General features: G+C 41.9%; 1 protein-coding gene across 2 annotated transcripts; it reads right to left on the minus strand.

The window, feature by feature from the left end:
• MED1 (mediator complex subunit 1) lies at nucleotides 1–26,004 on the minus strand. 2 transcript variants are annotated; one of them, XM_083708620.1, is made up of 17 exons: nucleotides 25,769–26,004; nucleotides 22,902–23,011; nucleotides 22,112–22,190; nucleotides 20,987–21,041; nucleotides 20,096–20,228; nucleotides 19,341–19,369; nucleotides 17,454–17,525; nucleotides 16,561–16,635; nucleotides 15,489–15,562; nucleotides 14,267–14,356; nucleotides 13,220–13,331; nucleotides 12,869–12,993; nucleotides 11,708–11,826; nucleotides 9,608–9,809; nucleotides 8,586–8,681; nucleotides 8,359–8,464; nucleotides 1–6,487 (listed from the first exon to the last, which is right to left on the minus strand). In XM_083708620.1, exons 1-17 carry the CDS (start codon nucleotides 25,794–25,796, stop codon nucleotides 3,214–3,216), a joined length of 4,779 nt encoding a protein of 1,592 aa, XP_083564746.1. In that variant the 5' UTR covers nucleotides 25,797–26,004; the 3' UTR covers nucleotides 1–3,213. The 2 variants fall into 2 exon arrangements, with proteins under 2 accessions (XP_083564746.1, XP_083564747.1); XM_083708621.1 differs by having other exon boundaries at nucleotides 22,902–24,462; nucleotides 24,533–25,994.
• Between the last annotated feature and the right edge of the window lie 516 nt (nucleotides 26,005–26,520).

The following is a 26,520-nucleotide window of genomic DNA, read 5'->3' on the forward strand; positions in this document are numbered from 1 at the left end:
TTTCTATCAAACAAAATTTATTTGCATGTAAAACAAACATGTTATTTGAAGTACATCAAAAAACTAAAAATGGTCTATTCCTTCTCCACCTCCTCAGTCACCAGAAGCAGTATTTACACAATTGTTCACAAGAGTAAAGGACCTACCATGTACATAAAAAGAACCAATCTTAATCTCAGGTGAAGTACCTACACCTGAGATTAATAGGTTTGATTCTTTCCTATTTTCTGTTTTTCTTTACAATACTGAAAGATGTAGGGTAATGTGAACAAATAAATGCACTTTTAGAAGTAAACATGAGAGATTTTTAACACAGAAAAGGATTGTGTGATACTGGTATGTGTACTCCCAATTTTAATTGGTGGAACTATTCTTTGAATGGCTTATCTTACTTCATTCCCTATGAAAAAAACATCACTGCTGGACAAAAAAAGGTATATTGTATTAAAAGTAGAACTTTATTAACATCCTGCTTGCATAAGGTAAAAAAAACAACCACACAATTTTGGAACCTGTTAGCATGGTAGACTTTAGACTTCCATGGAACTAATATGACTTAATCCAGTTTATGCACAGTGGGTTCATAGGCCACAATAAACCTAATCTCTCCCCTCTTTCCCACATATAATTGGGTGTTCAGCACTTGTGGGAAATGGAAGGCTGGTACATCATCCTCATCCCTCATATGTGCCAAGGAAAGAGCCATTATGACTGATAAGGGAATCCATTCATGAGCAAATCCTGCACCTCTCATACACTGGATCAAGGCTCGTTTTCATTCTGAAGAACCTTTTTGTATAACTCAAAAACCTACTACTGGCCAAGGTGGATGTCCACTGAAAAACAGAAAGTCTCAATTGTTTAACTTGGGACCCAAAGAATTACCCCTCTAAAAGATCTGGTAGAATTCATGGTTCAAGAGCCATTACCTCTTTTAATATTTTAGACACTGTCCATACCTAAGAATTGTATTACATTGCTCCTCACAGCCTTCATCTTCCAAATACTTTCAACAATTCCATTCCAATTACAGAGGATACCAGAACTATACTGTGCGTCCCATCATGAAAACACCACTCAAATGTTGCTGCTGAGATGCAGCAAGATGTCCAAAGCCTTAAACAATAAAGCTTCTCATTTTGAGTTGCACACTGTTTCTCAGAACCCAGCTTCTTCCCTAAATGAAAATACTGTAAAAACCATCATAATAAAGACAACTGCTGTGGCCTGAACATACACAGGATTACATTCTGTGATGTGGCTATCGCAAAAAAAACCTCTTGATCTATCAGAGACCTTGTACACACCCAAGTCGTCTGCAGTAAAATGAATTATGTCATTTGCTCTGAATTTATGATTTGCAGTATCTTGGAAACTCAGGAAGCAGGTAAACAAGTCAGGAAAACTCTGCAACATATGGTTGTGTGGGGTACAGCTTCTCCATTAGAAGCCTCAATGCAACTTCTTCATTAGATAATCCTTGGTGGAGCAAACCTATGACATAAAAGCTCCTAAGAGTGCAAGCAGTTTGGGGTGTACAGTTAGCTATCAAAAAGTCCTGCAACCGTTGTATGCCAGGGATGGGGAAGCTGTGACACTCCAGAAGTTGTTGGATTCTGACTCCTATTAGTCGCAGCCAGCAGGGCCAATGGTCATGCAAATGATGATGGGAGTTATAGGTCCGGCAACATTTGGATGGCCACAGGTTCCCCATTATTGCTGTATACTCTAGTATACCACGTGGAGTTCTGTGTGACCAGGTGCTACCCTATTCTCTTGAGCATCAGGGAATGTTCCATGTGAAGACGATACTGTAGAGAACAAGACATCAAGGTGAGGGTGATATGCATATAGTTCATGGCCTTCAATGGAACACAGCAAGGCAAATTCTAATGGCAAATCTTAATCCACTACAATACCATCTCTATCTGGTACTATGTGGTTATGGAAAAATTCTAGAATGTTTCCCTTGTATCTATCTAGGTGGGAGTTGAAGTGCACATTCACTAAGCATATATTCTGACCACTCACACATTATAGGCTCCTTCTTAATAAGTCTGGAACCCTATATTACCTCACTGGCCTGTGAGCTGCTCCAGTATGCTGTTCCAGTAACTGCTGAAGTCATGTGAGAGGAGTCAAAGATGCAGCCACTTCACTCTGCCTAGGATTTGAGACAACTGCGAAGGGAAGTAGCTGCACTGCTGATTCCTCCCATATGACCTCAAGGTTCCTACTTTTCTGAAGTGATATGTAAAGGAGCCATGCTGCAGTGGATCTTATACCAAAGAGGAAACTGATTCCACACTCATGCCAACAAACCACACTCACCAAGGGGAAAGTGTCACTCCCACTTATTTTAACAGCATTCTCTCCTAGCTGGGTTTTCAACCTACTTCAAAATTAAAGGGGTTGAGAAGTCTAACAATCTACACTCACAGCACCAAACCCTCACTTTCTTCTTCCCCACTCAGTTGCCATCTTATACTACCCAGCGGTAACAGAGGAGACATGCATGGAAGCCAACAGTTTCCATGGAAGAAATCAATTTTATAATACAAAGATTAAGTGAAATGGCTGTAAAAGATGTAACACATCTATGTCAAATACTTCACCACCTGCATAAGGGCCCAACTGGTGCTATCCACTGAACAGTTCCATTTCAGATTTTATTTTTAATAGGAGATGGCAGTCAGCACCTTGAGAACTAGGGGAGATACCAGGAACTGAACCAATTCCGCTAATTAATTTTTGGTGTAAATATCAGAGTATGAATAACAAAACCCAAACAAGCTTAAATCCTGAACACTAAAAATACGATCCAGAATGGAAATGTTCCTAAAAAAGTGAAGTAAAAGAAATGAAATATCTGCCCAGGTTTCAATTCTATCTTGCAAGTCCACAGGCATGTAACTCTGGGACAAGTGACAGAACTACACCGAATAGCGTGGTGCATCAATTCTTTGTGGTAGAGACTCTGATTAGATGGAAGTATGCATGTGTAAGAGTCCATGTAAACTTCCAAGAGTTGAAAAATATTTTTTCTCTATGCTCCATTTGTCAAGAAGTACAGCCAAAGAAAAATGCTTGTTTTTACCTGAACCCACAAGGGTGTTGTTTGCACTCACAACTTTAAAAACATTTTTAAAACAACACTATATGAAACATTTAGCCCCAGCCCACTTCCCACCTGCCAACCTTGGCTAAATATTCTCAATTTCTTATCAGGGCAACATCCATGAGATCCTCATCTTCGTCCCCAATCAAAAAATCAGGGCTAGGCCTGGATGGCCTTTCTGATGTAAGAATGGCACTGCTTGTCATAGACAAAGACTGTTCTGAAGAGATAGGAGATTTAGACCAGTTCTCCGTCTTAATGCTGTGAGTTTTCTTTTTGTCTCTCTCTTTATCACGATCCCTATCCCTATCCCGATCTTTATCTTTTACTTTCTTCTTTTCTTTTTTGTGTTTCTTATGCTTTTCCAAGCTGTATTCTGGAAGAGGCCGAATTCCATCATCAGAGCTGGGGCTGTTCTGATAGGATTTCTCTGCTATGGATGATCCTGATTCACTCTCGCTGTCAATGTTTTGCGGGGTATATGCTGGAGACTTACTGTGACTGGGAGAACAGCGCTCATGCTTTGGAGTAGACCCACTTATTAGTGGTGATCCATAGCTTTTGGAAGATGTCATCTGAGGCCTTAAGCCATCCCCACCTCCTTCCCCAGGCTTCTGCAAGGTAACTTTGGCTTTAATGCTAGGAGAGCCACCGTCATGTTTGCTGATGATAATCTTGGCCACTCCAGTGCTTCCAACATTCTTTGAATCAGATGCCTTTTTGGAAGAGTCAGAGGAGCCTCCTGAAACAGAGACTTTGGATTTCTCCTTGTCACTCCTTTCCCGCTTCCCCTGCAATTCACCTCCAGAGAGGTTGTGTTTGGAGGACATGGAGTGACTTGAGGAACTGGAACTCTGGACCATCTGTCCATCCATTGAGTCTTCCCCACCAGGGCCACTGGTGACTACACCATGCTTGAGTTTGTCAATCACAGCTGTCAAAGATGGCTTTTTGTTCCGGCTTGGGGACTTGCCTTTTGAACTCCCGTGCTGATTCTGAGATGAAGACATGGAAGAGCTGCCAGATGAGAAGGAAGATGAAGATCCCGCTGAAGAATTTGAAGAAGGGGGTGGCTTCTGGGACATGGAACTGGAGGATCCCATCCCTGAAGAGGACTTCATGCTTGAACTTGATCCAGTCCCAGACATGTGTGAGCTTCCAGAACCGGAACTAATTGGGGACTTTGCTTTAGACGACGGGGGAGTACCTGGAACGGGTTTCATCGGAGAGGCCAGCTTGTCAGAACCGCCCGAGGGTCTAGAATGAGAAGGAGAAATGTTTGGTTTACTCATGGAAGGGTTCATAAGTGATGAAGGCTTCCCTTGAGGTTTGATCTTGGTACCTCCAGAGCCGCTGCTGAGGCCGTGTTTTGTGATGGGGGAGGACCCGGGCTTTCCCACTGATTGGGTGGAGCTTTTGGACTGACCTGATCCAGAGCCGCCTTGGCCCGAGTAGAGGCTGCTGCTCATCTTGGACCCAGAAGACCCATCCGACTTGCTGCTCTTTATTTTGCCCGAGGTCGATGAGGAAGACGACGAGGACGAGGATGACGATGAGGAGGAGGAAGAGGAGGAGGAGGAATGACTGTGATGACTTTTGCTGCTCAAAGAGGAGACTGAGCCGCTGCTTGTGTACTGCCCATGGGAAGGTTTGCCAACAGTCACTGTTCCCTTGGGAATCTGGATGGTGATTTTGGGTATGGGAGGAGTGGCGACCCCAGGGGGTGTTTGAGACCTGCCTGAACTTCCAGGAGATTTCGAGCCGCCTGTGCTTGCTGGTGGGGTGAAAGGCCTGGTAGACGAACTATGAGAGGGAGATTTGCCTTCTGGCTCCACCTTCCTCCGCTTCTGGACCTTTTCTTTACTCTTCCCATCGCTGGATGGGGTGCGGCTGCGTTTTCCACCCTTGCCATCTAGCCCAGGGCCCGTTAAAGAACTCCCGGATCCATTACCCTCTTTGACCCGCTTCTGCGACTTTTCCTTCCCCAAATCTCCCGTGCTCAGTAAGGGGCTCTGGCTTCCACTATGATGCTCCATGACATCAGAGACCCCCAGAGCCTTGCTGGCAGCAGTGATAATACTAAAGTCGACTGTGTCCGCTTGGCTGCTTGCCTTGAACTTACTCTCCCCTCCATCTCCCCCCAGCACTTGCACGCCCAGAGTACTTATCGTTTGTGATGCAAAGCCCTTGAAGTCATCAGCGTCTCCACTCTGGCTGCTATCATCAAAGTACTCTTCTCCAAAACCGCTTTGGCTCTGGCTGTTCAGGAGGTCAGGGTTGAAATCAACTCCATCAGGGAAAAACTGATTTGAAGAGTCACTGTTTGGGCTCACAGTGGCATCGGCAATCAGGTCAGCTGGATCAGTGTAAGGGTTTTCACTGTTGTTAGACTGAAAGACATCAGGATCAAACAGGGCACTTTGGGAATGCCCTGAACTTGAGGAGTCTCTTACTGGTGTTCCAATAGGAGGGCAATCTTCACTGGTGCTTGGTAGCTTGGATGCTTCCTCTGCTATGTCAGAAAGGATATCTGTCACATCAGCACCAATGCTGTCTGAGCTGGAGAGCCGAACCATCCTCTGAATACTGGGCTGGGTATGAGGTATAGACTGTGGATACGTTGTTGGTGGAGTGCTGCACTGACTGGGAGCTGGCGTAATATGAGGGGTATCTAAAGTGTCAGTGGTCATATTGACATCAAAGATGGGATTCTGGGAGTCAACGTCCATGGAAAACAGCTCTCTCTGGAAGTCATCTTCAGTTTGATGCTTTGGTTTCTCCACCGTGACGCGTGATTTTTTCTTCTTTTGCTTGTTGCCTCCTGGACCCATTTCCATCCTTGGGGAGCCAGAAGAGGAATTTTGCCTCTCAAGTGGGCTGTTTCCATACAGCGTTGAGAAATCTTGAGCTGGATTGTCCTTCAACAGGTTCATGAGCATGGGGTGGTTTTTGGTGTTGCTTGCAGGAGATGACACAGGGGGAGGGGTATGGTGTGGAGGCGTGGGACTGGAGCCAATAGTGGAGCCCACATTGCCTGTGATTTGTAGCAAGCTTGTAAGGATAGGGTTCTGGGACACTTTGCTGAAGTCTTCCCCGTGGCCCACTGACTCATGCCGTTCTTTTATACCCATGCTCATCGTGAACAAGGTGGAGATGGGTCCCCCGGGGAAAGTGTTGGTTGGCGTGGTGGTGCCACTCATTGGGTTGTTGCCGGTGGTCATGCCATAACCTGGGCTGCTGGCAGGGGGCAGGTTCTTTTTCACCATGTCTTCAACTGTCTCAGCAATGAGGGACAAAGCTGGTGTGTCTGCTTGGATTGTTTCAGCCTTTCTCCGGATGGCTCTCATGGTCACAGGTATTGACATGCATCTATAAGGCAAGGTGGAGAAAAGCTGGTTTAGTGTCATCCTTGCCAGCAGTAAGTTCCCCCATGAAGCTAAAAGCTGTACTCATTATAAACAATTATGAGCAGTGTTAGGTACACCTCTACAGAGTGAGCCTGACTTCTGTACTACTCAGGCACACTATATACTGGAATATAAACTTTTACTCTTTTTTCTAGAGGCGAATTCTCCACCACAGCAACAAAGTAGCAACTGAGGATTAAGGAAGCCCTACTCAATTCATTAAAGTTCTCATTAATAAATAGGTGAATGTACTCTTTTTAAAAGAGAGTTCCTACTTTATCTTCTTATTCCATGAACATGACAAAATCAAAGCATGTTAAGGCTTTGCTGAACTGAAGAGCCTGTTCAAGTAAATATGTCCTAAGTAAATATGTCACATTTTGAAAATGCTAAACTGAAGAACTGGCATCGTTACGGGAGGGATGGGGGACCCGCAGTCCTCCAGATGTTGTCGGACTACAACTCCTATTGGCTATGTGGGGTGGGTCTGACAGGAATTGGGAAGTCCAACATCTGGTGGTCTATAGGTTACTCACCCCTGAATTACAAAGTAAAGTACAGGACAGACAGATCTAGGCACTCCTTTCATACATGGCTATGCACATTAATGAAACCCAAATTCTGAACTTCAAAGAAATAATTTCTATTCACATCAAGATGAATTTGGTTATTTTATTCATTTTACTCCTTTCTCTAAAGACTGTAGAGATGGCTTGAAGACCCAGAAGTGATAGAAAACATCATTCTTCAGATTCAGTTAACAGAAGACATAAATTCTACATGTATCATTTCAGCATACATGAAAGTGTGCACAACATATAGAGACCATCATGGGTGAAAAACACATGCCTATTTTCTAGGAGGTCACTGGGTAACCACAGCTAAATGCAACCTGTAAAATATAAAGTGCGTGCACTTTTCACAAATTGTGTACATGCTTCATATACTCTTCTTCCTACATAAAGTGTACAAAATTGCCTTATGTCACTGGTGCATGGACAAGCAGCTGTCTCAAACTTCTGCTCCTGGAGGAAAGCTCCTTATCACCAGCAGTAAAAGCAACCCACAGAAGACAGGACTGAGCCTTTTCCTTTTGATAGACAGAAGGGAACCCAAATGCCTTTAATAATTAGAAATCAGTAGCTGACCTTAAATCCAACTCTAAGTTGCAGAGAGCTTTTAATACCAAAGCACACCATCCAAGATAGCATAGTCTGAGTTGATAGATAAGGTCTGTCAAAGTGTGGGCATGAGAAATTTTGAGAAAACCACAGAAGGATGGCCTTGCTGCAGTGCCACAAATCTCCATGAGGATTATTGGACATGAAAGGTAACAGAAGTTCTAGTTACCTCTTTCTACGTTTATTTGCCATCTATTATATTTTGTTATAAATAGCAAAATAAATAGATAAAAGAAGGAGAAATGTAGAGATGGAAAGCAGGAGCTCCAAGTTAATTCTGGCTGAAAGGGAAGCTAGTGATTGCAGTGTGATAGAAGGCACGTGTCCCAAACATTTAAAGCAATCTGCCCCCGCCCCCCCCCAAAACAGGAAAAGGTTCAGGATGCCATTGCTTTAAGGATTAGCCCAGAAACTTTCCTCCCTTGCGTAGGGTAGGCTCTCATTACTGGAAAAAAAACCCTGCTGTGTATGTAGACCTTTACTGCCGTCACCATTAGAGCAGAATATAAAAAGGATGGTAGGAAAATGTTACTGTAAAATTATTTTTCCCTTGGTAAAAATTTAATGTAAGTGATCTCTGAGTTACCAGGTTTATATTTAACCACTGTCTTCAAAGATCAGTTTTGATTCTGGCTTAAGCAGTATGACATACCTTTGAACAACTTTAGCAATGAAGTCATCTGTGCAGATGAGTGCATCAGAGAGCCCTTTATACAATTTGCAGTTCACATGTGTAGAATCTTGAACATCCATTACCACTGAAAGACACAGAGGCATCACAGGGAGGTCATTAAATCGAAAATGTGTCCATCTTCATTCAATGACTGTTTATACATACATATTTTTTCCCCTCTTAAAACCCTCCATCCAGCAACTTACCACAAACTAGAGAGTCATTTACAGGATGCTGAAAGGACACACTGAAACAGGAATCTGACAGAGGGCAGACTTCAAACTGCAGGATGCCTGGGGAATCTGGAAAGACAAAAGAGCTTGCTAGCAAAGGCCATGAGCTTAAAAAGTCATGTTCACCCTATAGATAAAATAAGGGAAAGAGAGAAAGATGTTCATACTTTTATTTGCAGCTCAGCTAAGACAGGGAAAAATAGTCAAAACAAAAAAAATTCCTTCCAGTAGCACCTTAAAGACCAACTAAGTTAGTTCTTGGTATGAGCTTTCGTGTGCATGCACACTTCTTCAGATACATCTGAAGAAGTGTGCATGTATCATGTATCTGAAGAAGTGTGCATGCACACGAAAGCTCATACCAAGAACTAACTTAGTTGGTCTTTAAGGTGCTACTGGAAGGAATTTTTTTTGTTTTGACTATGGCAGACCAACACGGCTACCTATCTGTAACAGGGAAAAATAGGTTAGGAAACATCTGATGGTGCATGGGTTGGGTAACAGCTACTCTAATCTTTTCAAAGTTTATGTTTATTATGTTAGCTGCTTCAAGTTTACTCCGGAAGGAAGAGTCTTCTATTAATTTTAATAAAATAAATATTAGTTTGGTGCATTGTGGGCTTTGCCTGCTAACTGCCGTGTGAGCAGTTTGCTTTAGGGCCTGCTTTCTTTTTTATACTCTTGCTTAGTTTCCTTACTAACTGAATGGAAATCCTGAACTTGAACTTACTGGCTATCTGGTTCATGCCTCCTTACACTATTCAGAATTTTGATATGGTCAATAAATGCAAGGGTTGAGAAGCAACAACAGTACTAAGAGTACAAGTATTAACATACATAAATGGATAGAAAAACTGATCTTCCTAGGCAAGTGAAAAAGGAGTCAGCTGCTGTAGTGATTCAAACCTAACAACATCTGGAGAAGACTGACAAGATTATAGAGACCAATATGTTTTTAAAAATTCTTCAGGCAATGTACCATGGGTAGCACTCACCTTCTTTTAAGACTGTTCGCTTGACACAGCTGCCTATCAGAGTGTTGTAGGCCACCTGATGCCTGATCAAATTGAGGATGAGAGGAACCCGACTAGGATGGTGGAAAGCAATTTTGCTGAGCAGAGTTCCCTGAAGACTTCGTCCATCTGGCAAGGGGGCATCTTTGTTGAGGAAGTAGCAGTGCTGCTGACCTGGCAAAGCCTGTTATGGAGAGGGCACACACAACCTCACATTTACTACTTGGTAAAGTATGGATGGGTGCTACAAAATCACACATAGCCAGGAGATGAAAACCAAACTATTGTTTGTGAAGAACAAAACTGCATTATTCATTTATACGTTATTCCACCCTTTTCCAAAAAGTCCTACTAGTGGCAGTGGAAGGTGAGCAATGGCTCTAACAAAAACAAATAGATACAACAAAAGCACTGTGTGTCAACATTAAAAGATGTAGGAACCAGTGCTAAACCTTAGGCCAGGGTTTCCCAAATTTGGGTGTTTGGGGACTACAATTCCCAGCAAGCCTGACCATTGGTCCTGCTAGCTAGGGATGATGGGAGTTGTAGTCCAAAAACAACTAGAGACCCAAGTTTGGGAAATTCCGCTAGGTTGTATTTGCTTTCTTTGGGGCTCAGTTATATGGCCTGCCTAGTTAATACTTAATCTTCTGGTACTGGGATGAAAATAAGATCTCATTATATACCATCTCATGCTATTTTTTCTAGACATCAGTATAAGTTTAGCAACAGCAGCATAATTACTTTGTCTTTTGAAGAGTCAGTTGAAAGTATTATCAATACATAATGCCAAAATTCTCTTTTGCAGATCACTAATCATATCATAAGAGGTTCTTAGAACAGGAATTGCCTTCATTCCTTTCAGTCCAAGGTTCAGTTTCTCTACTGCACTTCTCTCAATAATATTCTCTCTTAAAAGCAAACTTGAGTAGTGGAACATCTATCAGTTAGGAAGCAAAACGGGGCCATCAAAATGGCTTTATATAGATCTCACAAGTGATCATTGGTCCAGCACACAGAGAAGGGCATACCCTAGATTTAGTCTTTTGCTCGAGGTGGAAAGGGTGGTGGTCTGGAAATAGGAGGGGTAGATTTCCCTCCCATTGTCATGGTCAGACTACTTCCTGTTGAGGTTTGGACTTGCAGTGACAACTTTCCCCTACAAGGGTGAAATGCCATTTAGGATAGCCTATCCTCAGATGCTGATTGAATCCGATTCCTGACTGTTCTGGGTTTTCTCAGTAGATAGGGCAGGAAATCCTGCTGAGGCCCTAGTCTATACAAGCAATTAAGAAAACAACTTTCCATAATGGCTAGTTGATGGTCTTTGATTTTAAAATAAGTGTTTTCATTAAACACAGCTATGGTTGCAAACAGCTTTGATTTTTTATGAGATAGCAGGATGTAAATATTTTTCTAAATAAAATAACTGGGAAAATAAAAAGGTGTCCTGGAACCAGAGCCATGGGATTCCCTGTTCCAAGAAAGCTTGAGCCTTTAACAGATGTGCTCCAGATAAGGGGTGGAAAAACACTGCACTATTTTGTTGCAAATCCCCAGTTAATGTGTACCAGGGGTCAGCAACCTTTTTCAGCCGTGTGGGGGGCCAGACTATATTTTTTTGGGGGGGGATGAATTCCTATGCCCCACAAATAACCCAGAGATGCATTTTAAATAAAAGCACACATTCTACTCATGTAAAAACACACAGATTCCTGAACCGTCCACGGGCGATTGGGCAGCATCCGGCCCACGGGCCTTAGGATGCCTACCTCTGCTGTGTACTTTACGACCACTCTTCCCTGAAGCCTCAAGATAAAGAACAATGGTGTAACTTCACCATAATTTATACTGAAGGCAACATCTAAACCTACCACAAATTCTCTAACAATGTAAAGTATTCCAGTGAGAGAACATAGATTTTCTATAGTCAGATCATATAACCTGTCTAATCATGAAAAGCTATATATAGGATCCTGTATTAAAATTACTGATATTTAGCTGAATGTGCACCTAGAGTTTACCAACCTTCTCACATTCTGTGGGTGAAGGTAATTTATGAAATCCCCACCTATAACTTACCGCATAAAAGCGCATATTATGATTCAATGGTCCAGGGTCATCTTCCTTGGATAGCTCAAACTGTGTGATAAGCTCATATAAGGGGACATACGTTGGAGGGGTTTCAAACAATGGAATGCCTGAGAAAAGAAAAAAAACTATAACCACCCACCCAGAGATTTGTCCTCTCATAAAATGCAAGCATTAGCTGTTACCTACAACTTGTATTTGTACTAGAGGGGATCTCAATAATTTTCACTACAACTTGACATGAGAGATGCTTGTTGCAGCGTCAAATTTCTATAATCAGTTATCCAGAAACCACTTGTGTTTAATATATTCCAATGTGGATATTGAATGCTAGGAACTGTGAAATTCTTGACATGGAGCTAACATGAAAATCAGTGTGATCTTATGGAGCGCTGCACCTGGGAGAGATGGGTTCAAATACCTGAACACTAATAAATTACACTAGTAATCTTGAAGAAGCAGCAGCAGCAGCAGCAGCAGCAGCAGCAGCAGCAGCAGCAGCAGGATCTTAAACAAGTATATTAGTGAGATAGCCCTCCCATGATCTGTGTGAAGATGAATGAGAAAAGTAGTAGCATTAAAGGCAATCTAAAAGGCCTGAGAGTAATCCAACCTCTGTGCCATGGAAGGCCACATACTGGTCCCTCCCCAATTAGGCAAATTACATGTTTTTCTGTATCTGCTTGCTCTGCGCCATTTGTTTGACTGAAAAATTAACGTCTCTAAGGATTTGGCTTGGATTTAAACAAACACAAAAAACTAGTAACAAAAACAGATTGAGAAGATTGGCTTTTAAGTGGTCAGTAGGGATATGGGGAAAAGGATGAAGACATCCATGTGCTCTCATTAATACAAGACTCTGTTTAGCATTACTCTGATTTCTTGCCTTTTCCCAATTGTATCATTTGGGTTAATCAGTTCCATGATTAACATTAGACACTGGGTTTTTTTAAAAAAGAGGAAGACAGTCTGAAGCTGCAGGTATATGGATCTAGGCTGCAGAAATGCTGAAGAACAGGGGAGCAAATATTCATATCAACCCTAAATTTAAAATGCTTTGACTGCTGCCCTCTAGGTGTCAGGTTATGGCACCAAATACATCACTGATGCTAGCAAAACTCTATCAACAGCTTATCTGAAGACATGACTGACCTGTGCAGTTCTGAAGTTTCTGAATGAAAGCCCGAGAAACTGGAATAGGCCTTGGGAACTTCAAGAAGAAGCAAGCTGGCAAATCAACACTATTGGCACTGGTGATTGAGGAGAAAGAAGGTGTCCTAAAGAAGATTACAATAGTATTATATCCGGGTTCATGCAAATACTTTTTTTTTTAAACATTAGGAAGGCTGTAAATACACTTTTATTCCAACAAGCCTTTGTTCTGAGTAACTAATTTAAGCCGTTAGAAAACTAATATATGCATTGTCCATCTTGGATGATCTTATGGAATCATTCTAATTCATTATGGTAAAATAGCACCAACAAATGGTGCCTGTTTCTTACCCTTTGTTGTCCACTGGATGAGATCCCATAATGAGAGGGGCAATTGGAAGTTTGTTCATTGTTAGTGTTCCCTCAATTGTAACACATATGTTCATACCCAGGTAGCGAGGAACTGAAAGTGGAGGCAAGTGTTAACTTTTCAAACAGCTGTATTAAATAAAAATAAAAATCCACTGCACAGCAACGGGTAATAAACTGGATGTTATGCATTGCTTATCAGCATTATGCACTAAAACCCTGAAAAGAATTGATCTGGAGGGCCATAGGTTTCCTACACCTGCTTTAAGGAATAAGTACTTTAAAAATCGAGGGAGTGCCTATTGTACTCCACTTCTTTAATTTGAAAGACCATCAGGTGTGGCGCAATCAGAATAAGAGGGAAGAAGAATGGGTGCAGTGGCAGCAAGTTGGGCCAGCCATGGGGAAAAAAACGCTAATTGGTTCAATTTGTCACTTGGCTGGTTACTACAGTATTTAGTCTTTGCAACAAGCTGCAAACTTCATGGTTGGGGGTTTAATGCACAAGGTCCACTGCAGGTCCAGTACTGACATTTAGGCTAGATAATTTTCAGGATACTCCATCATGCTCACAATCATTAACCAGAAAACCAGAGAGTACAAGCTTATGTTTCCTACTAATAACCATTGTCTCTTAAAAAAACAAAACACAAACCTACTACTACTACTACTACAGCAATCTGAACTCATTATTTAACTGCCTCACTGTTAATCAAGACATGCACCTGTCAAGAAACTTGCCTGGAGTCTAGATAAATTAGTAATCCACAGGAATGTTAATAGGACTGCTTGTTGATAAACATCAGACAGTGTTGGAATATAAGAAGCTGTCAATACTCAACTGACTATATACTATACTATTTCAATATACAAACATTGGGGGGAATATCTATACTTAGGAAAACACAAATAAACCTTATACCAAAATAAAAGAAATCTGCTGCTTGGGGTTCAAAGAAAACCTTCAATATAATCCAAGGTGTGTTCAGAATGCACATTTGGAAGCAGAAAGCATATCTAGAAACATACCATTGTTCTCATTCAGAATAATAGGAGCTCCAGTACCTTCCTCAATCAAATCATAGGGTGAAACATAATACTTCAGATTCATCAGGTGACCTGAAAGAAGAAAGCTTGTTAATGGGAGAGGGAACACAACGGGTTTGGGAAGGTCAGAAGTGATGCCTATGTGTTGATCTGGACATAAAAAATTATGCCCACCTAGCATTCTATGTAATCAGGAAGTCACAGCTCTTAGGACAAAGATCTACAAATTTTAGGATTTGGGGGTTATTTTTTCGTACTACCCACCACCTTCTATTCTCTTTCGCATGAAGTTCCATGTATTCCCAAATCTCATTCTCTTATCTGTGAAGCAGAATCCCATCACTATGACTTACAGATCTCACCAGCCCTGATCACTGGCTATGCTGGTTGGAACTTTTGGGAGTTGTAGACAAAACTCAGGATTGACAAGGCTGCTCTAGCACAGAATAAATTCTGTCCAAACAGCTGGCTTTTTGCTTCGAATAGTGTCTTGGTGGGACAATTCAATAAATGTGGGAGACTAAAGGTCATCAACTACATTCCTTTTCCTCTCATGGCACTTAAGATGTGGCTCAGTCTTGAGAATATGCCACCTTCATATTATGACCTTCTTACAAGCAATTCAGGGTGGCATATGTAGCATTGTTTTTATTCTTACAACAATCCCATGAGAAAAATGGCCTGCTTAGTATCTACCAAGCAACTTCATAGTAGAGTAGGGATTCCAACACCCGGAATCAACAGAGAAACCACAGGCGTATACTGGCTATGAGCAAAAAAACCCCCAACAACCCAGTAATTTATGATGTGACTCATGTATACCTAATTTACCAAACATGTATTCAGAAGCTCTGAAGGTTCTTAGTCCTGCTGATGGCTATATCTGGGGTTGGGAAAGAATTTTCCTTGAAGTCACTTTGGCTGCAGATTCTGAGAATATTTTGCCTTTCCTGTTAAGAGGTGGATCACTTGCATTTATGGAGCTCTTTGCTTTGCTAGCTAGCAGTCTTCCAATATGCATCTTTTCTCTGCTTATGGCATACTGGATAGGCTGAGCTCCATAAGGGGCTAATATGTGGGTGGGTATTTCAACTCTTTAACAAAAAAAATAGCATTGCACCATTTCACAAGTCATCTTTAAAGGGGGAAAATGGGCAGTATTGTAAAATGGACCCCTCTTCTGTCACAATATACAGTCGCCTACCTCCACTCCTTGGGGTGAGATAGCCAACACTGCCATGCAGAATCTTGTCCAAAGGGCTTGCATTGGTGGCTTGCCTACAAACAGACAGAATCAAAGACATATGATAAGCTGGTGCAGAATTAAGACCCAAGACTGCCACAGTATAAATCTTTTGGATTGTTATCTTAGACTGAATTTGTAACATGCCCAAACTGAAATTTTAGGTTTGCAACACTAAGATTAAAAAGAGGAACCCATTTTTCCTTCTGACACTATTTTTTCCTTTTTACTACCACGATGACAGGACAGCTGGTCTTGGATATGGGAGCCTGGAAATCCAGTACCACGTCCTCATTGGACTTTAGCAGTCAATCTTTCAACCACAGTTCCTCAAAGACCAAAGGTAGTTGTTGGGTTTGTTTGTTTATCTTTCAGTTTTAAGACTCTGGATTCCATAATGCTACCGGTGGAAACTTAAATAGCACCGACCCCTGTCGCTCTCCAAGCTTCAGGAAGACACCCGCAGCCTAGGCATGTCTGCGAATGTCTGCCCGCCGCCCGGTGCGCAGGGTGCCCTGAAGCAGAGCCCCTCGCGCCGGGCAGACATCGGCCAGCCCCACAAGCTCGGGGGACAGCGGGAAGGTGCAGCGCCGCCATCCCGCTGTTCCCCGACCTGGTTTTGGGGGAGAAATAAAGGAAAAAATGTTCCCCGACCTGGTTTTGGGGAGAAATAAAGGAAAAAAACATTTTTTCCTTTATTCCCCCCCAAAAACTAGGTAATACGGTAATATGCAAGCCTCTTTATTAATAAGCACCTATTTTTATAGACTGCTTTAGGGTACAGTGAGTTTGGCTGTGCATTCATCTTCATGTGAGCCCTTTAAACTTGATCATAATCTGCCATATTTACAGAGGGTGGAACTGAGGCTAAGATGTTGTGGCTTATCCAGGGAATAGCTAGTGGATCTGTGATTCAAGTAAGATTTGAACTCAGTTCCTTCCAAGTTCAATGTTCTACTTCCTGAACAGTATTGCTGCTTAGGACATCAACAGGTAAATGCTAGGTTCATTCAGTAAGGCAAACTTCTCTTACCAGTACATCCCTGCCATCTTTGAAAGATCAAGCTCCAAGGACTGAAGAGCCAAGTACATTTTCGTTTTCAGTTTGCTAAGACGAAAAAATAAAATATTATTTTAAAATTGGTACAGAAAAAAGACAAAAAGATGCTTTGACGTGGCAAACCTATACACATTAACCTGGGAGTAGGTCTCTTTGAACTCACTGGGACTTCCTTCCAGTACACATGTATAGAACTGCACTGTGAACCATGCAGAATTGCACTGTGAGCCAACCGGAGCACTGTCCAACCAATAGCAGCTTTCCATGGAAGGTCGCTCAACTGTTATCATACAAGATCACAGACATGCCAAGGACTTAAGCTTCAGACTTGTTATAGCTTATGTAGTTATTTCAGCTGAACACCAGAATCTGGAAACGACAGGAAGGGAGACTGCTCTCGCACTCAGGTCCTGCTTGTTGGCTTCCCAAAGGCATCCGGTTGGCCACTGTGAGAACAATATGCTGAACTAGATGGGCCATGATTCTTAGCTTTCCTATTAAAAAATCCCTTTTTGACAAAATGAAGACTATATTCTAAAACTGGCCGCTAAAATTTCCAATGCACACAAAGGATCCAACCTTGGCTGCACAACTCTTTTTAAAAAGATGCAGATTTTAGCCCATTTTGTGTTCTTTCTAGCGTCAGTAATACTGCAGTTCTACCTTAGTTTCCTTTCTTGAAGTTGGGAGAGATAATCAAGAGCGGTAATGCAGGAAAGGGACGGGGGTGGCACATAAAGTAAGGAGAAAAGGAGCATGTAGATATACAATTGGGCAGGGTTTCAACCACTATATGCAATGCTCTTACAAATATGTAACTGCAGGTGTTGCCACATCAGAGAAATTATGACTAGTGGAATGCTTACTTGTCACCAGGCAGTTTATACAGATTGACAAGACCCTTCAGGTGCTTAGAAAATTCTTCAAAATTTCTCTCTCTGGGAAAGAAAAACATATCAATTTTAGAGAATCTGGAAGAATCATACATGCCAGAGATATTTATAGTTAGATTTACCTAAGAGAGTTGGCAAAAGGAGTCAATTTCAACATTTTAGCTCCAAAAGCACATCCTACTACAGCACTCCTCCAGAAAATTCCAATATGCATGATACAATTCATAGGAAAAATAGATAGGCACCCCCCCCCCCCAATACTGGAGGGTTGCAAGTACTGAAGCTTCCCTTTCAGTATCCTTACTTTGAAATGTTATGGCCCAAGCTGCTTGCCTATGGTGCTGTGCCCTCTCAAGCTGTATGTAGGCTCTTTTGCTGGCTACTTGTCCTCCTGGGCCTTCTCAAAACTCTCTGAGAGGACTTTTTCCCTATGTGACTCTCATAGCCCTGAAACCACTATTCTGAAGGAGAATTTCTAAGAGTTCACCAGTGCAGTGCCTGATGATGTCAATGCGCCTGCCAGTATCTATGGCATCTTCCAAAGGTCTCAGAAAATACCCCTTCAAAAAGTCACAATGCATGAGAGACTATTTGCTCTCCCCCCTCTGTTGTTATTTGCACTGGCTTGGCCTCTCCTAGACACGCACCCAGCAGCCATTTTGTGCTATACTATGCCCCTTCGGTAGCCATTTTATAACTAACATTCACAGTGCTTTCTTAAAATTCCAAATGTGCTCACTGGCTGAAAAATGTTGGTGAACCCTATGTACAGAGTGATGCCACTCCTAATTTCTTATTAAAGTCTCAACCCTGCCTTCTTACTTAGGAGCAAAGGAGTTGGCCTCTCCTCAGTGTATGAGAACAGTCTTCATATAATTCCAAAGAGAAAGTAAAGACCTTCTGCTGAAATCTATGTTTTTAAAAACCCCAAATGTGCAAGTTACAGTGACTTATCCAATGCATTTCAAAGACCTTCATGGATAAATAGGGACCTTTCAAACATGAGCTTGAAGCTGTTTTACAATTCTGTTTGGAGGGCAAGACAATCAACTATTTGACAATTTGGTGGTAACAGCAAACTATGGTTTGTACTAAGGAAGAAGTAACGCAATGCATTGGAGAGCCCACGGGGAAGATGGAGGGCCTTCTCATAAGGCCCATTCATATAACACCAAACCCAACTTGGTGTTGTTTGAACCAGCTCAGTGAATACAGAATATATATTGGGTCTCTGTTGCACCAGTGTCAACATACTCTTCACATGTTGTGAGAGAGATTTGGGTCAGCTTGTACAAGGCTCAAGTCATAGCTAATTAGCCACCAAAGGCAGGAGCAACATACTACATCCTAAGGATGGTGCTTTATAACAGGAAAAAGAGAACTGAAAAGAAACCTGATTATGGTGACCCTAAAAATTCCATATTGTCTGGATATTGGACTATTTTTTAAAGCAAGTAAATAAACATTCTGTTTCATGGTCTGTGATATGAGCTATTTATGCTGCTTTTCAAAAGAGCCAGAAACTGAAAACTGGATGAATATCCTCAGTTCATATGCACCCACTGTTCGTTGTTAAATCTAAGCAACACTGCTGCCTCACCCAGTTCTTCAATTCTTGTTCATTCTAAAATCTTCACCTCACCCTACACAATTCCTGAAAAGCACTATGGTTGAGAAAAGATCTGTACTCTATGTTCTAAAATAGCTAATATGGTGCATGAGTAAGCCACAATAAATCCAGAATGCTGTATATAAATTGTACAAGAGACATTATAGGAAATGGAGAAATGGTTGTAGCCATACAGCAGAACCGCACAGGGAGAAGGTATGTAGCCAGTAATGAAAGAGATTAGTACTCACCTTAGATGCTGCACCAGCTCTGGGCAACTCTAGAAGGGAAAATAAAAATGTGTGCTACAACTTCATTTGAAACTGTTGCAGTTATTCAGCACAATGGTGCTGGCTTAAATTGTACATGACTATAGGGAATGTCAGCTTCATGCAAGTACAAAACCCTAAAAACTTTCCTAAACAGTCCTACAGGATGTTTGAACAATGCAGAAGGCAGGTCAGAGGTATCCAGGATGATTAGAAATGACTGCAGGCATTTTGAAGGATGAGACTATAAAGTTAAAAAATGATATCAAATCTTTACACTGCTCCGACAAAGAATAAAAACTAAGTTTGGGGAGATGGCGAGAATTACAAATGGTACTAACTTGGTTAGCAAGCTGTTTGTACCACACTAGTAATAGGGCAAAGGGAGCTTTGACTTCTCTTGCTACTACTGAGGGATCCAACATTTTATTAAAGGCTGGGAAATGATAGCCTCGGTTTTGAAAGAGTAGGTAGAATGTGAAAATGTGGCAGCTTGTGACTTTTTTACAAGGCTAAGAGAACTTAAAGGGAATTGGGCTGAATAGATCACTTCCCTTCTGGAGAAGTGTAAAACTAAATGCAGGAGTAGAGATATATGGATTTTAGGAAGCTGTTAAGCTCAGGGTTGATACATACAGTAGACTGCCCTGCGCTATCAGAACAGAGTGGGCTGTAAAAACATGTTTCTACAAAAAGTAGAAGGCAGACGTTTGGTGTGACCTTCATACTCTACGTACCACAGGGTTTTCTCCATGATGGGCCACCTTAACATCGCACAGCTGTCCTGTAGGATCCAAATGGACTTCCACATAGAACATATCTGAAGTTATGTAACATTCAGTGCCATTTGCACTAAGATGAGATCCAAGACTTACACACAAGGAGAGAAAAGATATTCACACATGAAAAGCTTGATCAAATACCAATCAATAGCACATCAATTAATCTGTTTGGCTGGAGGCATATATGCTGGTCTCCCTTGAAGGCTCAAAATTGATAATAATGGGCTGCATACAGGTTAGTCGCACTGAATTTATGCTAAAGCTGCAATCTTAACCTCACTTTCAGGAAGTAAGTCACATTGACATCAATAGTTCTAAACAGCCATAGATAGGATTGTACTGTAAGTCTTGATTAACTTGTCCCTTTAATTCCTGTGAGAAATAAGTGCAACAACCAATCTTGATTCTAGTCCAATGTGTAGGGTACATACCTCTTACATTTCTCTTTCTACATAACCACCATGTGATTGCTATTTGGCAACATTCCTTTTTTTAAAAAAAATTATTTCAAAACCAAAAAATGGCAACATTCCTTTCCACCCATCCAGGGCAGAGATGGAACTAAACTAAAATCTAAGTCTAATTAAATCAAATATTTGATTTGCTGGACCTCACTGTAACAAAAACTTTGGCTTCTACATTCTTAAGCGTGTAGCATAAACAATGAATAAAAATAATACAAAAAATGTGATTGGTTGTAGTCTCAATTAGCTCTTAAACATAAGATACATGAAAAGTATTAATCTTAGTGGTGGGGAACCTATGGCCCTCCAGATATTGCTGGACTAAAATTCCAAACAGTCCCAGCCAGTTGGCCAATCGTCAGGGATAATGGGAGTTACTCACCCATTTTGTCTTGCAATAGACTCTAAGCGATCTGTCATGGCAGGTAGTGATGTCACTAGGAGGAAGATGAGCTTGTTTAAAGCCAAGTACATAAGCAAATTTATTCAAGTCCCAATAGGTGATAGCCAACCAAGCCATACTCAGACCCACTGAAATCAATGGACAGTTAATCTGAACTGAAGGGGGGAGGAAGACATAGAGGTTTATCTTTCCATCTGCTGGGCAGCTGGAGCTTTAACTGCCTGAGAAAGCCAGCTCACCTTCACAGTCCCTTATTAACTATGAGGTAGATGCAATGGCCAAGGCACTTCTATTTGTCACTGAACTTGTGTCACATTCCAAAGATGCAGCCCAAAGACAAGACCCTGCCTCTTGGTCAGCAATCCTACAATTGTAATCACTTACTCCACAACTTGTGGAAATAAGAGTAAAAAATTGATCCTGAACTGCCCTCAGACGTGTACATAAGAGGCAACTTCTGTGTCTGTACTAATTTAATTAGTTACTTGATTAATTATACTTGATATCAGAAAGTGACAGAATTGCCACCTCACAGCAGTGGCTGTTTTAAAAGGTGGATAACCAGGAAACTGAACTATGCAGAGATTCAACACACAGTCATCTGAGTGGGAACTTCGTGCTCACAGGAGCTTTTCGCTTACCCAGTTTTCCCATTGAAAAAAAATGAGAATTACTATGGTACAGGCTGCAAGTTTTGGTAACTGGCTGAAACAGGAACATAAACTATCTTTCTTCTTTAACCAGACACCAAGTGGTTAGCAGTGTGTGATATAACATGTGACTATACAAACAGTAGTAATTGATTCAATGAGTCTATTGAACATGAGCATTATACATGCCCAGTATGTAGCTTACCCATTACAGCAACACAGAGCCCAAGAATGCAGTTATAAACATACAAGGCCATAAGTTCCACTAAATACAGTAGGACTTCTGAATAATCATGCAAAGGGCTGTCCAATAACCTTGAGGGTATCATAGTAATTCTTTGCGCCCATCTAGTACAAACCATATAAACACCTTTATTATCCTAACGTCAATCCCTCCTAGTCTTTTTTATTTTAACCACAAACACTTATTTATGTTTCAGAAGCATCTACCAACCTTTTAATGCCTTCTGCAAAGTTTCTAAGCAGCTGACAAGATTCTGGTGACCAACAGAGTTCATTACAACTCGCTTTTCCTATGTTCAAAGGTGATGAAGAGAAAAAAATAGAGAAAGTGTTCATGCACATTCAGCAATACTGTGAAAGGAAAGCTATAACTAAAACATTGGAGCTTTCAACTGCATTCCTGAAGGCTTCCACTTTGTTTGTTCTGGAAAATCAGTTCCTATGGGTGCTGTAAATAAAAAAACCCCTCCACAGATGCTGGCCTTGTGCATTATAAAGCTAGACCATTGTATGAGTCACACCAACTCAAACCAATTACAGCTCAGAATTGTTCTACTAAATAATAGCAAATAAAAATGATTATTCAAAAACTAGATCTTTTAACTAAAACTTTCTGTGTTCTAAGAGTTACTAGGTTTTTGATAAAAGAATCAGCAATGACAGTTTCTTTGCAATTGTGGCCCATCACTGCCAATCTTCCCATATAGTGCATAGTTGCAGAGGAATGCTAGGCACCTTCATCTAGGGAGTATTCACAATTGATATGGAACAGCAGCAAAGACAGTGCTACCAGAATGGAGAGCATGTCATAGAATTCAATTCAGAATCTTCTGTATCTGCAGGGATTCTGTGAAAGATGCACACATTCTGTGGAAGATCTCCTGGCAATTTACTGTTGACAGTGTCCTCTCTAAGTAGACAATCTTGACAATCACTGTTTTATGAAAATGTGCAAGGAGATTTTATCAAGTACTCCCATCTAAAATAAGCTAAACCCTTACCATAACTTGCCGGACAAGCTTCATGGTTTCTGTCCAAGGTCTACTGTTAGGGTTAAACTTGACATGAAGCCTTTCTAGAAGGGAACTCATCTTATTCAGTTTCTCCGTTTCTATAAGAGAAATTGCAAGTCAGTGAAGCATACTATATATTTGAATTTCAGTCCAGAGCTGCAGGTTCACCTTCAATTTCCCTGCATAACCCCCAGAGAACATTAACTTGAGCTATGTGACCATGAATAGACTAAAGTACCTTGCAGAATGGGACCATGGTACATGCAATCCAGAATTCTTTACAATACATACCGTCAACATTAGGTAACCAATGGCAGGTACTGATCTATGTTCTCCATATTTCTTACATACAGGTGTAGAAGAGATCAATACTGTCATAAGTAAAATATCAAGCATAGGAAACAATAAGAGGGCTTAATCCTACAGTGAACACAGCTAAAAGGGGCCTGCTTCATATTATTTAACCTCAGAACTTTATTTAAAATCCTATGCTAACAATGGAATGGCAAAACCAAATGGAGGAGTTCAATATGTTGTTGTTTTAACGGCAAATATAGCTCAGTGGGTTTACAAACAGAAACCCTAAAGTTTAATATTTTGTTTCCAGTTAAAGGACCTCAGGTTGATTCTTTTGTATCTACTGGGGTTGATATATTTACTATTAATGCTCTCTGTGAACCTGTGATTCTTAAGTGATGCATCCCTTTCTGAGACATTTATAAGAAGGCAGGTTAAACAGGCATTGTTTTCAGCTATCCTACTGGCAAACTAACAATGCTGTAACATCTAAAATGCACACTGCTGCCACTTTTAACATAGGAGGCTTCGCAAGGGAGCAATTACTTCATTATTTTTAAACCTCAGAAAGCAAGTTAGGCAGCATCATACATAACGAGCAAAAGATTTGTAAAGAAAGCTGTAGCAAGAATATTTACTTTCCTTTTTTCAATGGAAACTTAAGTAACCTTTAACACAAAGCTGTAAATAACAACTCACCTGACTGCCTGTGGTGAAGTAAGAACTACCTCCAGGTAACAAGGCAGGAAAGTTGTAAACCCACAAATGACTAAGAGGTGCATGTTGGCAGGCAGCCTAGATTTTTTTTAAAAAAATGATTTCTTTTTGGATGTTGCTATTTTTCTGAAAAGCCTCAGAAATGCAGAAGGCATCAACACCTCTAAAACCATCTCCTTTTGATTATGGGTATTATGTATGTAATTTACATTGCTGGAAAAGTTTCAAATTCTTAGGCAGCTGCTGAGTGACAAGTGTAGACAGCATATTTCTAGGTGGTAACAGAACTGCAATTTTTTCTTTCCCTGACATTTCTACCAAGATATCATCTATCTCCAATTTAGGATGATCTTATATTGTCATATACTCAGTATATTGGTCCATCTAGGCCACTACTGTCTACTGATGGGCAGCTAAGCCTCATGTTATTTATTGGTCAGACAAAGGTCTTTCAAAGCACTGCTGATGGTCTTCTAACTGGAGATACTAGAGATCTGAGATCTTATGCACACAAAAGAAGTACTTTATTACTCTGCTATGGTGCAGCCTGGCGTGCTCTGGTCCATGGGGTCACGAAGAGTCGGACACGACTAAACAACAACAACATGGTGCATCCTCACCAGAAACCTTAAAAACCTACACTTCACTCTGTGTTTTGAAAAGCAATAGATCACTCCCTCTAGCATGTCCTCCATACACATCCCTGGATCTGCTAGCTAGTTACTGCTTGCAGACAAAAGGCCTGAAAGAACCTTTGATTTAACTAAACATGGTGGTTAGCATATGCTAAAGAAACAACATCCAGCTCCTTTCTGAGGTTTAAGTCCATGAAAGCCCCTTTCTCTTTCTACACAGCCCATCTCTAGTATGATGGAGGCTACAGCCCTAAACATGTTCTGGCGAGTCAGGCCAACTGAACATAGTGAGGTTTCCTGCCAAGTAAGCATAGTATAGGATTCAGCAGTAAATTCCACACTCGCTTCTAAGTTTTGGGTGTTCCACCAAGCCCCTTTCCACCTGCAGGATGGGGAGTCTGCTGGCTTCCAGATGTCGTTTGATCCCAGCTCTCATCAGCCCTAGCCAGCAGAGCCAATGGTCAGTTAAGATGGGAGCAGGGGCACAGCACCATCTTGAGGCCCATAGGTTCCTCACACCCGCCTTAAAAGCAAGTGGCAGAGAGAGATCGAGAACATTTAAATAAAGAAAAGAAAGCCAAACTCGTTTCCTGCCCCCCACTGAAGAAGCATTCAACTGTTGCATGCTTTGCAGATACTACCGTAGGAGCAGACTCCTAGCACCCCCCCCCGCCCCAAGTTCACAGGCCCCGCCATTAAAATGGCGTGCATGTGCTGGATCTTGTGATTGCCTTTCACCCTCACCCCCATATTTTATAATAATAATTTTATTCAAGTCGACACCCCTGGATGCTACATTTCAAAAGGGGGGGGGGGCTTTTTAAAAACTCCAATCTGTACATAACTCCCGGAGAAGAATTCACAAATGAGGTCCGAGGTCTTCCCGGAAGCTCTTTCCTCCCGTCCATGGAAGGAAAGGGAGGCGACTCATGAACCTGCCCAGTAGCTCTCTTTGAACGAGGAGCTGTGAGGCCCTTCTGACCTCTTCGCCAGAGAACTCCCGATGCTTTTCCGCAGCCCAAAGGATTGGGCGGCGTTGGCGGGCGAGGGGAGGGGGGCACCTTAATAAAATATACAAACCGCCGCTCAGACTCCCGCCCCCCCTTGGTCGAAGGGGCCTGGTTTTCCTACGAAAGTCGAGCACCCTCACCCGCAGCATTTGCTAAAGGAAAGCGAGAGATCTTGACCCTCCCCCCGGTCACTCACCCTCGGCGCCCCCTTGGGCCGCCTTCATCCCTCAGGAGCGTGGTGGGGCGGGAGAGGGGCCAGGTGCCCCCCTCCGCTCTCCCTCATGTGGAGGTGGGGGGGAGAGGGCCTCTCCCGCTCCGAGGTGGAGGCGACGAGGCTGGGGCGAGAGCAGCAGTTGGCCTGAGATGCTACCCCGCAGCAACCGCCATCCCGCCGCCGGCCGCGCGAGACCACGTCGCGCTTCTTCTCGCGGGATTCGATAAAAAAGGGGAGGGGAGAAAGTTCACAAGGAAATTCCGCGGTGCGGCCAACCGGCAAAGGCTAGGGGAAGCTCTCGCGAGATTTGGGCACACAGATACGCGCTCCGCTTCTTAAAAGGACGCACTTTTTAACTCTTTCACGCGAACAGCTGGGCTTTGTTGTTGTCGTCGTTTGCTTTAAACATGGAAGACTTTTGTCGAAGGATGAGAAGGACCAAGTTTGTCCGTGTCCTGTGGTGTTTTGTCATGGTTACCAAGCGGCCCAATAAAGTATTCGCTGAAAAAGCTGAAAGTGAGAAGGCGAAGAAACGGCCATTCATAAGTTCGTTTGCTCCTGTTGCTAAGGGGGAGGGGAATCAATAATAAAGTTTTGTTGAAAGATATATGTCCCCAGAACTACAGTGTGAGAAGTTTCAATAAAGTTTGTTGAACGATACAGGAAGAAATGAATGAATGAATGGAAGTTCATGTCCCCTCCTTATAAAAACAACCTTGCATTTTTCCTTAATA

Source organism: Podarcis gaigeae (assembly GCF_964106915.1).
Source record: "Podarcis gaigeae genome assembly, chromosome: 13".
Classification (NCBI taxonomy): Eukaryota; Metazoa; Chordata; class Lepidosauria; order Squamata; family Lacertidae; genus Podarcis; species Podarcis gaigeae.